Source organism: Nuphar pumila, chromosome 7, assembly GCF_984573655.1.
Source record: "Nuphar pumila chromosome 7, dmNupPumi1.hap1.1, whole genome shotgun sequence".
Taxonomy (NCBI): Eukaryota; Viridiplantae; Streptophyta; class Magnoliopsida; order Nymphaeales; family Nymphaeaceae; genus Nuphar; species Nuphar pumila.
Window position 1 is genome coordinate 108,756,708 of NC_143255.1, and position 15,584 is coordinate 108,772,291.

The 15,584-nt window shown below is 38.0% G+C and overlaps 1 protein-coding gene across 1 annotated transcript in view; it reads left to right on the top strand.

Moving 5' to 3' along the window:
- Nucleotides 1-1,280: 1,280 nt before the first annotated feature.
- Nucleotides 1,281-15,584, top strand: part of LOC149832859 (uncharacterized) — a 30,870-nt gene continuing 16,566 nt past the window's right edge. Inside the window, exons 1-6 of the mRNA XM_090014748.1 lie at nt 1,281-1,361; nt 1,985-2,611; nt 11,722-11,800; nt 11,911-11,967; nt 12,315-12,370; nt 12,793-13,024. Of these exons, the coding sequence (XP_089870874.1) occupies nt 2,001-2,611; nt 11,722-11,800; nt 11,911-11,967; nt 12,315-12,370; nt 12,793-13,024 (1,035 nt within the window). The 5' untranslated portion in view covers nt 1,281-1,361; nt 1,985-2,000. The remainder of the gene's footprint in view (nt 1,362-1,984; nt 2,612-11,721; nt 11,801-11,910; nt 11,968-12,314; nt 12,371-12,792; nt 13,025-15,584) is intronic.

The window sequence follows — 15,584 nt, forward strand, 5'->3', positions numbered from 1 at the left end:
GCACGAGCTAAGAAAGGTTCGGGTCTGACATAATAGAAATCTTGGATTGAACCTAGAACTAACAAGTGGGTTAGTTAGTTTAGTAGGGTTGCCTAAGCTACAATAGACTCTCATTGTTGTGCTTCTTTACTCTAGTTCTAGATGTATAGAATGAAAAAAAGTACCCTATTTATGTTTTTTCTACTAGGTTTGGATCTAGTTTATATCTAGATATTTATATTTATATATGGTTGTTCCTTATGGGAAAATTTTGGTATGGATATCTTTGAATTGTGGTATTGAGTTTGATTGGATATATGGGTATTTAACATGGTCAAATCCAACCAGTAAAGACATGTTGACGTCCAACCCAAATCCTTGGACACTTGAAACTAGGGGCATCAATGGGTCGGGTTTGACCCATACCAAACATCATAGGGCCAGTGTTTGGTGATAAGAAAAGGAGGTCCAATTAGAATCTGGGTCAGAACCAAAAGGTCTGAATAGTATATGGAGCTGGGTATGGTTTATGAAGTTTTATACCAAACCCGAATCTGGCCAGGGTTTCAATTAAGATCCACAGAATTTCAATGTAAAAAAGATGCAAATTATTATTTTGCCTGGTATATATGGAGCAGGCCTGGTTCATGTAATCCCTGTAAGGCCCAGGAGTTTTTTTTTTCTCCTTTTTCTTTTTTTAATAGTGGGTCCAGTCAGATCCCGATTCTGGGTCCTGTACCATCACCTCAAAGTTAGATATGGGTTTGGAGTTTGGACCTACCTTAGTCATAACCAGGGTCGACCCGTTGACACCCTAGTCGAAACCCACTTACCAGTTACCAGAGCAGACGATCGCAAAACCTTTACCAGCAAACAGGCTGGTTTAGTTGCATTCCGTCGGTGAACCCTAACATCCTCGGGTCCACAGGGTTGTTAGCGAGTTGATTTTTTGTTGGATACCCGATCCGGTCCAAACCAAATACTTGGGTTTGGGTATGAAAAGTTTTGACCCAAACATTATTTGGATCGACCTAAGGTCAACTCAAGCAACATGTAGGCCGGGTTTGCGATGCACTTTTGCCTGTATATCCGACTCGATCCAACTGACTCGAGTACTTTAAACGTTTTTTTATAGTTTAGAAATACATTTTATTTATTAGAGGTTCGTTTTCATGGCCCGGCAACCTGGGTCGGGTATCCGAACCCGACGGGTTAGAATTTGGGCGGGTTCCGCAACCGACAAACCCGAACCGTTGACAGCCATAGAAAGAAGCCTCGAGGTCACCGGTTCTTCCGGTCACAGTCGAGCCCGCGCTCAAATTTTCTGAGTCTTCTTTCCCTCTCTTTCCAAACGGGGAGCTTCTCGTCTTCTCGATTCTGAGGTGATCTCTCTCGATTTCCTCTTCTTTCAGTTTGAATTTTCCTACTCTTGGTTCATGTCTTCCTTTCAAGTGTTTGGTTATGAAAATTCCGTGGATTACGGTTTCTATGCTCGGGAGATGCTTGCTGAATCTAGGGCTTGTTGAGAAATTCCGTGTTAGGGTCTTCATGAAGAAGATCCCTTGGATTTGTTTTCTCCTCCGCCCTTTTGATGGGGACGCAAATTAGGGTTTCTGTCGCTTCCTGCTGGAGTCTAAGTTTTCTTAATTTTTTCCTTTTTTCTTTTCAGATGATTTTTGTTTGTGTTTGATCGTTTTACACTGTTTTCCAGTTGGTCTATGGATCGATACGTGCAATAGAATTGTGGTTTTCTTTTGAACTGTTTCGATTTTCGGGTCGATTCGTTCGGAAGATATTAGGGTTTTGTGGTTATGATTTTTTAGGGTAATTATTTTTGTTTAAGAAAGTTCGAGTGTGCAAGGAAGATCAATTATTACTTCTTCTGTTTTTTCAATTTGCTTTGTACCGTAATGATTTGAGCGCTTCCGGTTGTCAATTTTTGAGTAGCGATTTGGTGCTTTCTCTACTTGTGTTTCATGATCTTTTCTGTTCGTGGTTTTTGCAGTTTGTCAGGAAAATTTATGGATTTCGACGAGTACGATTATTTGGAGAAAATGGTCGAAAATCCAGAATTGGCAAAGGATGTAGCGATTAGGGATGGAGATGGGAAAGATCGGAGCAGAAGTTCTAAACACAAGAGTGGCGAGAATGAGCGAGTTTTGGAGAGCAGGTCCAAGAGGGCTAGGTCAGACGAGGAATCCCATGACAGGAGTGATCGCCATGACTCTTCTCGTGATGGTGAGAGAAACCGGCATCGGGCGCGGTCTATGAGAGGGCCATCTGGTTACCATGGTTCTCCTGATCATAGGGACTCGGATAGAGGTGAGAAGGATCGGCATTGGAGCAGCAGAGAGCGGTGTGAACGGAGAGACAGAGATGGTGGCCGTGACGAGAGGAACGGAAAGGAGAGGGATCAAGAAAGAGGGTACAGGGATAGGCTAAGTGTGACTGAGCGGGAGAGGTCTCAAAGAAGTTCGAGCCACTCTGATAGACATTGCAGTGATCGGGACAGAGAGTTGGAGCAGGAAAGGGATAGGGGCAGGAGCAGGGACCGAGAATTCAGAGAAAGAGAGAGAGAAAGGGTAATAATAGAGAGAGAAAGGGAGAGGGAGTTAAAAGACGGAGACACCAGGTACCACATCGATCATTTTATGTGGTTTAAGCATTTGCATAGGGAAAACCTTTGGCATATTTTATCTATGGCAATGGCGTGATTAAACATTGTTCTCATCTTTTCCTGCAATATGAGTCGTCCACATTGCTGAAGTTCTAAATCTAGTTCATATTATTTAAACTTTGATCTGTGTGATTGTGTTGTGGGATTTCTTTGTCGAGGTTTGTCCTTGCTCCTCTATGAAGAAAGTTAAATCATTCTCGGACAGGATCTAACACTCTCCGATTGCATTTCTTTGTTGAGACACAGATTGAAATGCATCTTCATACATGTTTTTCCACGGGCACATGTTCATACCCTTGATAATAGCATAGTCATTGTTGTTACCATTGTTCCCCATGCCAGTTTTGGGTTTTTATTGTTGCAAAACACTGAGTTGATGGTATGACTACCTTTGGGTTTGAAACAGAGTGAAAGGAAGGAGACAAGAAAGTACTAATCGGGTGTTGTTATTAGACATGGTTGGAATTCAACATGAGTGCTGTATTATGATGATATTGTGGAAAAAGGTAACCATCCATGTTTTATAGAAGAAAATTTATAAGCATAAGTATTTGAAAGTAAATTTGTAATGCAAATGAAGCAACACCATATGATTCTTTTTACATTTTGTAGAGTTTCCACTGTTTGTAATTTTGCTAATGTGCTAAGGAAAATAAACAGCAGAGCAACTAACAAGAACTAACAAATAAATTATGTTGAAAAAATTTATTGGATGGACCAAGGTGGTCTCTGATGAGTTCAAATCCACGACCCTAAGTTAAAAATGGTGCAATGCTACCAGTCTAGCTATCACATCTATCCGTTGGAGCAAATTAGAAAAGGAGAAAAATTATGGATCATATTCTCACTTTGGCATACCTGTAGATGAGTATCAATTGGAACAAATTATTAACCTAATTAAAAACAGCTGAATTCAATTACATTTAATGGTTGATTAGTCTACAAAGTAACATACAAATGAAAAAATGAATGGTATCTAATTGCTCAAAATGAAGGTCTGAAAACTATTCTGCATATTCCAACTCTTGTCTATGTAAATGTTGGGTGGTGTCTTATTCCTGATGTGCATTGTTGCTTCATGGAACCTTTTAGAAGCTCTATGGCTATGGATTCTCCTAGTGGCATTGGAGGACCAACATCTTCTTTAGCGATGTGATGGAGCTCCATTTCTTTCGTAGTCATAAAATTTCATTCTCGGGATATTCTCGGCAAAGGAATATCTTGAGAGTTTTTCTTGGGAAAATTTCGGTAAGATGAAAAATAAAAAACAAAAGCGAGAGAGAGAGAGAGGGAGTGAGGGAGGTTTAGGCAATTACAATGGGGCGTTTAATTGCATTATGATAAAGCCCAAAAAAAAACAGAAAAAAGGGAAAATGGTTTAACGTGGTTTAGTGACTACCACTTACATCCACGAGGCATCTCACTCCAGAATTAATCCTATTATAGGTGAGTTTCCACTATTTGTAGAATCAGAATAGATGTACAAGAGAGATGAGATTACAACTATCACCAAATCTCCTATGATCAAGGGAATGCATTAGGCAAGCAGTTGTCAAACATGTATAGTGATTATTTTGCTATGCTGGCACAAATCCTTGATTTTGTCAAGATAGCTGGACTCTATCGTCTTATGTTGGGTAAATTTTATCTTCTGTTTTGGATCTGGACCTTCGTGCAAATCTGTCTTTGGTTGACCTGTGCTCATATCTCTAACAAGAGGGAAATGCTATAAAAGTGAAGGAGAATCAATTTGAAAGGCGAGGGAGTGGGTTTCCCACTAAAGGGAAGTGGTTTTCTCATATTTTGGAAGTGAGTTTTCCATAGTTTCCTCTCGTTTTGAGGAACTGCTTCTGAAGCGCAAGCTTCAGGTAACTATGTGTTGACAAGCACCTAAATTTTTCTGAAAATTTGACCTGTTTCATTCTTATTTGAAGCATCCATTTTGTGCCCATTGATATTACTTCTGTTTTGTGTTTCTTGAGTGTTTTGTGGTATAGTAAGCAAATATGTCCTAGGTATGTCCATCTCCTGGTTGCCATCCTTGATCACTTCCTTTTCCACTAAGTGATTGCGTAGGGACCTTAGTGTACGATATGGGCTGTTTCCCTCTCAACTTTGGATCTTAGCACCCAACAAGTCTGTCTTCATCTTTGGGCTGTGTATCTGCTTCTATGAACACACTATCTTCTCTGAAAAAATGAATATTAATGGAGAATAATGAGTTTTCATTCCTAAAAGGTTGTGAAGATGGTTCATAGTAAGGTTGCCAGAGTAGGAAGCAGGAGCGGGAAATGATACGGGAAATGGAAGCAAGAGGTGAGACATTTTAAATTCATAGGAAGCATGATACTTTAAAATTTTTAGGAAGTGCGAAGAGGGGAATCAATTTGAAAGCGAAATGAGAATTGAAATGGAAGTGATATGAGAATCAAATTAGAAGCGAAATGGGATTCAAATGGAATGTGAACAAAAACTAAAATAAAAATGACTATTATTAGATTTCACGATTTTTTTAGTGTAAGAATTAATTTTTTGTCAACAACAACAACAACAACTACGCCTCCATCCCAAAACAATTGGGGTCGGCGATATGAACCAAAAAAGAAAATCATTCTGGGTCTTCCACATGAATCCTTCTCCTCCAATCATTTCTATCCAATGCCATGTCCTCGGTGAGGTTCAAAGCATTCATATCCTTTCCTATCATCTCCATTCATGTCTTCCTAGGCCTACCCCGACCTCTTTTAACTAATATATTTTCCCATTTCTCCATCCTTCTAACTGGAGCATCATTAGGCTTTCGCCGAATATGTCCAAACCACCGTAAACGATTCTCTCTCATCTTATTTTCAATGGGTGCAACGCCTACCTTCTTACGTATCTCCTCGTTCTGAATCTTATCTTTTATTGTATTTCCACACATCCATCTAAGCATACGCATCTCAGCTACACTCATTTTTTGAATATGATGTCTCTTGGCAGCCCAACATTCCGTACCATATAGTAAAGCGGGCTTAATTGTTGTCCTATGCAACTTTTTCTTCAACCGCAATGGCAGCCTACGATCGCACAACACTCCAGTTGCACTTTTCCATTTCATCCACCCAACATTTATCCTATGATTTAGATCTCTATCAATTTCTCTATACTTTTGAATGATAGATCCCAAATATTTGAAACAATCATCCACCGATATTTCTTGTTCACCAAACTTCACTACACTCACATCACTACTTCGTTGCTTACTAAACCGACATTCCATATATTCTGTCTTACTCTTACTCAACTTAAAACCTCTTGCTTCCAATGTCTGTCTCCATAATTCTAACTTAGCATTAACCCCAGCTCTAGACTCATCAATCAAAACAATATCATCAGCAAACAACATACACCACGACACATTTTCTTGAATTGATCTCGTAAGCTCATCCATCACTATATCAAATAGGAAAGGGCTTAATGCAGATCCTTGATGTAACCCAACCGTTATAGGAAAATTGGTTGTCACCCCTCCACAAGTGCGGACATTGGTTACTACTCCTTCGTACATATCTTTAATTATATTAATGTACTTGAGAAAAACACCTTTCTTCATCATTGTCCACCAGAGAACATCCCTAGGTACTCTATCGTATGACTCATCAATCAAAACAATATCATCAGCAAACAACATACACCACGACACATTTTCTTGAATTGATCTCGTAAGCTCATCCATCACTATATCAAATAGGAAAGGGCTTAATGCAGATCCTTGATGTAACCCAACCGTTATAGGAAAATTGGTTGTCACCCCTCCACAAGTGGACATTGGTTACTACTCCGTCGTACATATCTTTAATTATATTAATGTACTTGAGAAAAACACCTTTCTTCATCATTGTCCACCAGAGAACATCCCTAGGTACTCTATCGTGTGCCTTCTCCAAATCAATAAAAACCATATGCAAATCTTTGTTCCTCTCTCTATATCTCTCAATAAGTTGTCTAAGAAGATGTATAGCTTCCATAGTTGATCTTCCAGGCATAAAACCAAATTGATTCTCCGATATCATGACAACCTTCCTCAACCTATACTCAATCACCTTCTCCCAAAGTTTCATAGCATGACTCATGAGTTTTATACCACGATAGTTTGTGCAATCGTGTATATCACCCTTATTCTTATATAGAGGCACCAGAGTACTCTTCCTTCACTCATTAGGCATCTTATTTGTCTGTCAAATCTTATTAAAAAGATTTGTCAACCATTCTAAAGCTTTCTCACCCAAGCATTTCCAAGCCTCGATAGGTATACCATCTGGGCCAACTGCCCTTCTTGATTCCATTCTCTTCAAAGCCTCTGCAATTTCTTTCTTTTGAATCTTGCACATGAAGTCACGACTCATCTCATGAAAAGGAATGGAGAAGTCTCCAATATCCTGAGCATGACTTTCATTAAATAGCTTATCAAAATAATCTTTTCATCTCTCCTTAATCTCCTCATCTTTGACTAAAACCCTTTGCGTTTCATCTTTGATACATCTAACCATACCCAGATCCCTCGATTTCCTATCTCTCATCTTTGCAAGCCTATAAATATCCTTCTCGCCCTCTTTGGTATCCAACTTGTCATAAACTTCCTTATATACCTTATCCCTCGCGTTTCGAACTACTTTTTAGCTTCCTTCTTTGCTATCATATACTTCTCTAAATTCTCATTATCACGACTCTTACTTAGATTTCTATAACACTCTTTTAACCTTAATAGCTAATTTGACATGCTCGTTCCACCATGATGTACCCTTACCTAGCGGTGCACAGCCTTTAGACTCACTCAATACCTCCTTAGTCACCTTTCTCATGCCACCCACTATCTTATTCCATATTGATTCTGAATCCTTCTCGAGACACCAATCAACTTCCTTAACTACCTGCTCTACAAACATTCCTTGTTTAGCTCCTTTCAATGCCCACCATTTAATTCTAGGATCTATCCTATGTCTATCCCTTTTGCGGCATTTTCTAATTCTAAGATCTAAAATTAAGACTCTATGTTGTCTAGCTACACTTTCTCCCGGTATAACCTTACAATCGATGCAACAACCTCTATCTCTCTTTCTAAGTAGGAAAAAATCTATCTGACTCGTTTTAATCCCATTTTTAAATGTTACTAGGTGAGACTCCCTCTTCCTAAACCAAGTGTTTGCTAAGATCATATCATAGGACAAACCAAAATCTAAAATCCTTTCTCCACTTTCGTTTCTTTCTCCTATACCATAGCCTCCATGAATACTCTCAAGTCCAATTTATTAATGCCTACATGTGCATTAAGGTCACCGCCGATGAAAAGCTTTTCTCCATAAGATATCCCTTGTACTTCTCCATCTAAATCTTCCCAAAATTGATGCTTAATGGAATCATCTAAACCTACTTGAGGTGCATAAACACTAATAATATTAATAATATCCGTACCTAATACTAATTTAATAAGTAAAATCCTATCACCCTTCCTACGGACCTCAACTACATTATTTATAAACTCACGACTAATAACAATCCCTACTCTATTCCTATTCCTATTTATTCCTGTATACCAAATCTTATATCCCTAAGGTTCTATCACTTTTTCTTTCTCACCTACCCATCTGGTCTCTTGTAGACATAAAATATCCATCTTTCTCCTACACATAACATCTACTAACTCTACCAACTTACCAGTTAAAGACCCTATATTCCAAGTGGCTAACCTAATTTTATAGTCTTAAACTATCTTCTTTACCCCCACCTGTCCAACAAAATGAGGGAACCCTTGCCTATTTGACACCACACCCGGGCGCCGATGTGACGTGTCGCTTCTGGGCGACGACCTAGCAACCCTTGCTCATTTATTACTGCCTTCGGGCCTATAGAGTACAGTGCGTCGCTCAGTAGGGAACGCCCCAACGAAATTCTCATATTGATTCATATTCATAGGGTGTGACTAAGTTTTTGTGTTGGGTGTCACTGGCCTACCGCAACCCTCCTCCTTTATCCGGGCTTGGGACCGGCAGTGTATAACTAAACAGTTATACACGGGCGGAGTTAAATTTTTGTCGAAATCTAAAAATGATGGGTACCAATTTAGAGAAAGCATATATGAAGTGAATGAAAAATGTGAGAGAAAGCACATAGAAAACATGAAAAAAAGTGTGACAAGACGTATAAGCATGGACAAAGTGTGTGGGATGCATAGGAGAACCATGGGAGAATTGAGATTCCCATCAATTTTTGGAAGCGAGGAGTATCGCGCTTCTGAAACGAGTTTTCGAAAAGCGCGCTTCCCACCTATCTAAGATTTTCCAGTAACTCTGGTTCATACTTGACAATTTACTACTGAAATGATTCAGGGAGCTAAGCTGCCAAGCAAAATTTATGTAAGTATGACTTAATAATTTTGAAAACAAATGAAAATCCTACATAGCTTTTTCTTTTCCAAATCACAAAAAATTTGTTGTGGTTGTGGTAACTCTTTGTAGTCCATGTGGTTATGGATTGAGTAAAATGAGATGTGGGACTCTAGGTATCTCCGTAAGTAACTTAGTGCAACATGGCAAATGGAATTTTTAGGAATCGTAGTCATTAGGTGCCTGTGGACCGCAATATGTTGGTTGGACCATAAGATCATTCATCACGATTCATAAAGATATGTATGCATCCATCTGTATGTATAGGATCTATTTTAGAATCTACTACTGCTGCTGCTGCTGCTACTACTATTATTATTAATAATTTTAACTCTTAAAGATATACATTTGAACACAAACTCTATCTGTGCCGATGTCTGACTTGAGATGTGGGAATTGCTACATGAATTAATGTGCTAAAGACTGATGACCTTGAGGGCCCAGGTTGCATATTGTGATCCAAAGTTTAGAATCCAGTAACTACAGGCCACTGGCTGCTTGTGTCATGCTTAATATCTGGAAATTACTTTTGTGCTGTTTGTTTAGATGTGGATGGACCTTGGGGGCAACGTTGATGCTTCCTTATTTCATGCCAGATCTTTTTGTGCAATAAACATACAATATGTGCTACATTTTGGCTATATGATATCACATATTCTCTTACTTTGCAGTAATGATTTATGGATTATCTATGGGGTAATTAACAGTTTCTCATTCTGCAACTTTTGACACCATATATGTATTAAATGGGGTTCTGGTAGTTAGCTCTAGCTCAGTTATATCTCCTGCTGGTTGAGATAGCAGCTGCAAATCCATTCTATCGATCCTATGCCTCTTGAGGGTTTCTGTGCAGGGCAAACTACTTGGCCACTTTCTTCTGTTCTTGCCAGCACATGCTTAGGAGTGATTATGAAATTTAGATTTGTCATTTTTCAAAATTGATTGCTTGAATTTGACCTTTTGACACTTCTAAGGCTGGCCTGTTTTCTTCTATTTTATCAACCTTTGAAAATTCTGAGTATTGAACATTAGATTCTGGAAACTCGCAGATATGCTATGAACACTCTCCAGATGGTCAGCCTGTCAAGTGGGCCATGGTCAGGAACTCAGGTCATGGATCCTAAAAGTTCCTTCTTGAAAATGGGAATCTATATCGTAACTGTGCGGCATGTGGTTGGGTGTGTGACACAAAGACCTTAGAGAGTTCTGATGGCGGGCTAAATTTTGATTATCCCCTAGGTCAACCACAGCTGCTTAATTAAATTATTTCTGTTGCAGAAATGCTGGTGAGGGGATTCTTGGGCTTTGCTTCACAGAACTGCTCTCATCTTAGCTGCATGTGGGGAAGATGTCAGATGACTGCTAGAAGCAGCTTTGCGTTTTCTCTAATACCTTTTTTCTTTTGGCAGGATATGCTATTACATGGCAGATGGAGTATCACTAATTATAGGCATTTTGTCAAGCATTGTAAAGATCACTTTCTTTTTAGTTCTGTGATGTCTATTTTCTTTGTCACCTATGTCTGGCTTTTCTAGCTTGAGATCACCAATAACTTGGTGCGGTCTCTTTCCTAGTTGAAAAAGATCTTGTCACCTTTAATTTTTTTCCCGCTTGTCTGGTAGTCAAGCTACTTAAGTCTGTCAGTGAGTTTGGTCATTGTTCAACCTCCCATTTTTTATTTCCCATCTTTGTGAAAGCTAGTTTCATCTGCTTAAAATAATTGTTCTGCATTTTGCAAGTGATGTTCAGTTCAATTGTTTTTCCGTGTAAGCATAAGCGATTATCACTAGTATCAATTAAAGTATAATCAATCAACAGGTCTACAGCAACTATTTACACACTTTTTTGTATTTATGGTTGTGTATGTATGATGCTCGTGTTTTTTCCTGTTTTCTTTATTTGTTTCCTTCTCAATTCCAGTGAATATTCTCTTCTTGTTAACAGTTTCTATGCATTTGCTTTCCAATCTCAGGCAGTTTCCAGGGATTTATTTTCATCTTTTCTCACTGGACTCTTAGCTTGTCCATGGAGTCAAATCTATCCTTTTTGTCTGATTCGATAAAACTCTGGGCTGTATAAATTCACCATTCTTTAAACATTTTGCAAATATCTTATTTCTTGATTATTTCTGTATTTTTGCTTCTAGAATTCATTGCAAATTGCTTGTTCTTGTTTGACTCTGATATTGATTGACAGTTAGATGTTTGACATGAGTCTATAGATTGACGTTAGTTATAATATATATATTTTTGAAGCTTTTCAAACTCAAATATTCTTCCAAATTTGTAGATGGTAAAATCAAGATCCAAAAGTTGGTTGCAGTTTGCAGTTTGGGCAAAAAATGTATTATGTTTTCATTTTTCTTTTGCTCTTCTATCTAGTTGACATAATTGCAGTTTTCTGCAGGAATACGGGGATCTAATCTTTGTCCCTTGTACTAAAGCACAATAATTGAAGGAGCATGAATTGTATATTCAGCGGATATTTATTCTTAACATAAAAGACATGATTTTCCTTGATGCCAGAAGTATTTTTGCTTTATCATCACATTAGGAATGATCAGTGATAAATTTCTTTTTTAATGTGGATATTCATCATTTGTCATAGTTACATTGGAACATTGTCTCTCCATATATGCAGGCGAGCTAAAGATAAAAAAGATGATGTGGAGCTGGAGGCTGATCCAGAGAGGGATCAAAGAACTGTTTTTGCTTATCAGGTATGTTCTGAATCTATTTTTTCATGCCTCTGGACTAACAACCTGAATATTTTGTCATGTAAATCTTTATACCAAGTGTCGCTAACATGCTTCTGTGTAAAAATTTTCAGATATGTTTAAAGGCTGATGAAAGAGATGTATATGAATTTTTTGCTAGGGCTGGCAAGGTCTGCTTCTTCTTGGTTAAAATCTGATGTATTTTATGATGGTTCATATAGCACCAACATGGGACTAAGAAATGTTTCTCATATATTTTCTGCTATTGCATATGCTCTGTTTTCTAGAATTGTGATAAATGTTACGCAATTTATGTTGCACACACACAATCACACACACATATGTGTGTGTGTACATATATATTGAATTGTGCATCTCATGCATGCAGTTATGCACGAGATAGTTATCATATAAACTACTTGTGGAGTTTATACTATAAAGCATAGCATCCATGTTTTGGGTTGTCCATTTTGTATTACAAAGTAATGAACAGTGTTGTCATGCTATTTCTGTTCAGGTTCGTGATGTGCGGCTCATAATGGACCGGAAATCCAGGCGCTCGAAGGGAGTCGGGTAATTTTTTTCCTTCACTTGATATGATTGGGAAAATATTCATATCAGACATTTTGTACTTGCCCTTATCCATTTAGATGTATCTTTTTTTGTGCTTTGTCATTTATTTCTTGTCAAGCTTTTGTTGTAGCTAATTTCCACCTGCAGCAAAATTTACGGTGTTTAGATGCCATCTTTCTATTCTATTATATTTACTTCAAACATTAATTATGTACTTTCTATTGTTCATTTAGATGTGTATGTTTTTATTTCCTATTTTTTGTTAAGCTTTTGTTGTAGCTAATTTCTAGCTGCAACGAATTTTGCAGTGTTAAAATCCCATCTTGTTCTCCCATTATATTTACTTTCAATATGTCATAGTATTTCAAGAAACATGCTCTTTTCATGTTACACAAAATTGATTCGTTTGGTTTCTTGTACAGGTATATTGAGTTTTACGATGCTATGTCAGTACCCATGGCAATAGCACTCTCTGGTCAGTTGCTTCTTGGTCATCCCGTAATGGTTAAGCCATCAGATGCTGAAAAGAATCTTGTTCAATCAAATACGGCTGCTGGTGGAGCAGGTGGTTCAATCGGGCCATATTCAGGTGGGGCAAGAAGATTATATGTTGGGAATTTGCATCTGAATATGACAGAAGATCTACTCCGCCAGGCAAGCATAATTCATTGCACCACAATGATCTGTATCCATGCACTATATCTGTTGCCTATAAATGCAATTTTATGTGATCAAAATGGCTTGTATTGACTTCCAGTTCTGCTACATGGAGTTCATAAAACAGAAGACAGTTTAAGTGGTTGAGTATTATTTCCTGTTTGAATTACAGTTGTTTTGCTTTTTCATTTATTTGTCTACATTTTTGATCTTTATCTTAGTCATGATTAATATTTCTTGAGCATGATATACTTGGAATTTCTTATTCTAGTACTGTAGTACTGACTGGGTGCCTAATTCTTGGGCTGTCAAGGGTTATGTTTGGTCCAAAGCCAGACATGCCCAGGTCTGATTTGAATGTTGAAGGACCCTTAGTGACTCTAGGTATGTATAGCAATACAAACCAGGCCTGGGTTGACTAGGACTTGGTGTGTGTGTGTGTGTGCAAATGTGGGCATGCGTATCTTGCTCTCCTATTGTTCATGACTTTCATCCTAAGGCATGTGTATATTGTTCTCCCATTGCGATTAAATGACATAAGAGCTTAGTTGTCAAAGGTGGTGCCTAGGCAACCTAGTCACAGCCCTACCGCCTAGGCGATCAGGTTTGGGTGGTGGGGCCTTATATTACTGCCTAGGCTTTTTTTAGAGCCTAGGCTTTTTTTTTGAAGATTTTTTAAGACATTTGTTTTCTTCTTCGAGGAGGAGGAGAAGGAGAAGACATGTTATTTGTCTATTGCTTGTATTATGTCTATTGTTGAGAAGAATAAGACATAGTATTTGTCTATTGTTGAGAAGAATAAAACATATTATTTGTCTATTGCTTGTATTATGTCTATTGTTTAGAAGAAGAAGACATTATTTGTCTATTGCTTGTGTTATGTCTATTGTTGTGTTAATTTTTTTGTATACATTATTTTATTTTGTGTATTGTTCATTCACACTGTTAGTTATATGGTTTGTTTATTCAATAGTTAATTTATTCTTAATTTGTTTGAGCAGGTTAAGGTTATGTAATATAATTGCTTTCCAGTGTTCAACGACATATTATTTGCCTGGTGCTTATTGTTGATTGATTTTATGTTGTATACATGTTTCTTATTATGTTTTTTTATATTTGGGGTACTGCCTAGGCCTTTTTAGGGGCTCACCGCCTAGGTTCCGCCTAACGCCTATAACAACTAAGCATAAGAGGATCATGGAATTGACGTGACTGTAAGGATGGTTGCAGTTCCAGGCATGAATTCCATGCTAATATAAAGTACATGGATACAAGTTCTGCCTTAGGATGAAAGACTATTTTAAATCAGCTTTGTCCTTGAAGAAGGAAGCTACAAATAATGCAAAATGTGAATCTTACAGAGTTTGATCCTTGCTTAGGATGAAAACTGGCAGCATGCAAGATATATATATATATATATATATATATATATATATATATATATATATATATATTTGAAAGGCAAGCTAGGGTTAGGCGGACCCCTACCAGAACAACAGCTGCCCCTTGTGGCAGAGGGATTCGATCCTGAGCCTTCAGCTTGACACAGGACCCCGCTTACCACATGGGATAGGTGGTTTTATATATATATATATATATATATATATATATATATATATATATATATATAGAGAGAGAGAGAGAGAGAGAGAGAGAGAGAGGTACTTGCCTACTTCAATCCGTGCCTAGTGGGCTTATGAAGAGTTTTCTTCATGTTCTTCTCAAATCTGGCCCTACAAATGTGTTCTACATGCTTGATTTTATAGGAATAGACTCTTGGATTGTCCGATTCTGGCACATGGGTAGGTTTTTATAAGGCTTGAAAATCGACGGTCTACAATTTTCATAAATATTCAAACTGAAAAAATTCACGTTTGTTCATTGAAAAAACATGATCCAAGTGCCATTTCTAGCAAATCAACCATGCCGAACACATATGCAATGTCAGATTTGCGAAAAAACACCCCAAAAATCCCCGTTCTCTTTCAGTAGGCTCCTAACTTTGGTGGGCACAACTCCCTTCCTATATATATATTGTACTTTTGCTAATGATGCTTCATTGCTGTAGTGGTTGTTCTGCCTGTCTTTTATCCAGAAGACCGACTTTTGAATCTCCTCTCCCTCAGCTTTCTGATGTCTATAACCCAACTCAGTGACCCTTCTGTGATTTGATCTCGTTATGTAAGAAAGTGGTATACGGATCCAATCTAACTTGGTTTGTGAAAGATTTATCCCATATCTGACCCTTTTTAGTAATGCCACTTTTGACCATTCCATCCAGTTAATTGGTGCCTGTGCAACTGGGTATTTTATCGCCAGTCTGACCCATTGACAGTCCTAATTGAAAATCACATGTTAAGGAGTCTCTTAGCTTTAAAATAATTGTGACAATTCTTTCAGTTGATGCAAGATAAAATGACTTGTCCATTCCCACTACCTGCATGACATTTTCCAAGGCACTGAGTGTGTGATGCTGATGCAACTTGGGTGGTCTCATTCTTGATCTGGTTGCAGTTTGTTGTTTAATGAATCCAGGTCATACGAGGTTTGAACTTGA